Source organism: Aptenodytes forsteri, unplaced genomic scaffold (genome assembly GCF_000699145.1).
Source record: "Aptenodytes forsteri isolate BGI_AS27 unplaced genomic scaffold, ASM69914v1 Scaffold16, whole genome shotgun sequence".
NCBI classification, from domain to species: Eukaryota; Metazoa; Chordata; class Aves; order Sphenisciformes; family Spheniscidae; genus Aptenodytes; species Aptenodytes forsteri.
The window spans coordinates 574,423-575,597 of NW_008794753.1; the positions used below are offsets into that span (position 1 = coordinate 574,423).

The 1,175-nt window shown below is 60.8% G+C and overlaps 1 protein-coding gene across 1 annotated transcript in view; it reads right to left on the reverse strand.

Annotated features, from left to right (window-relative positions):
* Positions 1–1,036, reverse strand: part of PHF13 (PHD finger protein 13) — a 4,043-nt gene extending 3,007 nt beyond the window's left edge. Inside the window, exons 1-2 of the mRNA XM_009274206.2 lie at positions 854–1,036; positions 203–755 (exon numbers count right to left, since the gene is read on the reverse strand). Coding sequence (XP_009272481.1) covers positions 203–755; positions 854–1,036 — 736 coding nt within the window. The remainder of the gene's footprint in view (positions 1–202; positions 756–853) is intronic.
* Positions 1,037–1,175: the final 139 nt, after the last annotated feature.

Genomic DNA, 1,175 nt, shown 5'->3' on the forward strand with positions numbered 1-1,175 from the left:
GCCCCTCGCCCCCCCGCACCTGCCCCCCGCCCACCGCCCCCCCCCCCCCCCCCTTCCCTCCAAAAACCCAACTGCTACTTAATTCTGCCCAGGCAGCGCACCTTGGTGTTATCCTCATGCTACTAGTAAAGTACCAAAGAGATCGGCAGCAGCACTACGGCTTCCACCCGGCTAATCCTCTTTCGACAGCCAGGCCACCTACCCGAATCCACCATGATGTCTTCGTCGTCGCCGGTGCCGTCCTCATCCCGAAAGACCACCTGCTTGCCCTGCCGAATGACCGTTCGTTTGCCCACGCTCTGGATCTCCACTGTCTGCTCAGCCGTCACGGCAGGGTAGGAGACGCTGGAAGGCGTGTCAGAGTCCCACACCGAGCAGTGCTCGGTCGCAGACTGAGGGTCGCCCTCAGACGAGGGGCTCATCGGCGTCTCTACGTACGAGTCCTCCGCCTCCAGCTCCAGCAGCTTCTCCTCGTAGTCCTCCTCTGCAGACACCTCCGTTTCCCTCCTCTTCAGCTTTTTCTTCTTCCTGATCTTATCGATTTGCTTTCGCTCCGGCAGGAAGTTGCCGGGTTTTGCCCGCTGGAACAGGGAACCGTACGGTTTTGCTCGCTTAAGCTGACTGAAGTTCTTTCTGTTCTTGGCGGGCAGGGAAACGGAAGAGGGGATGTCATTGAACCGGGGATCCCAGCTATCGCTGTCAATCGTGCCGCCAGTGCTGTTGGGAGGGCTGGGGCTGTTCCTCAGCGGCGTTTCCTGGAAAATGTCGAAAAAGCGGATAAAAGCATTAATTTGGAGCCGACTCACGTGCAGCACTGAGGCGCTGCGCCCTTTGCCCTGAGGCGCTGCCTCACACGGCCGATCTCGCCCAAGTTCAAGCTCCCGCTCTCCCCACACGCCGCCCCAAAACTTGCGTTGCCCCAGGGATCTCCAGCCGGGCAGAGCCGCAGCCCGGAGCTGCCCAGGCCCCGGGAAGGCTGAGGGAGCGATTCCGGGATCCGTACTTTTTTCACCCCGCCCAAAAAGCAGCCACCCATCCCATCACTTAAAGCCCTCCCAGCTGCTGTAGTTCCCCCTTTTGTCTCAGGGATACGGTGCGGAGGCGTAACCTTCTCGCGGCGCCTGATTTTACAAAAAAGCCCAGCAGTCGCTGCCGCGGAGGACCCGCTGCGGACG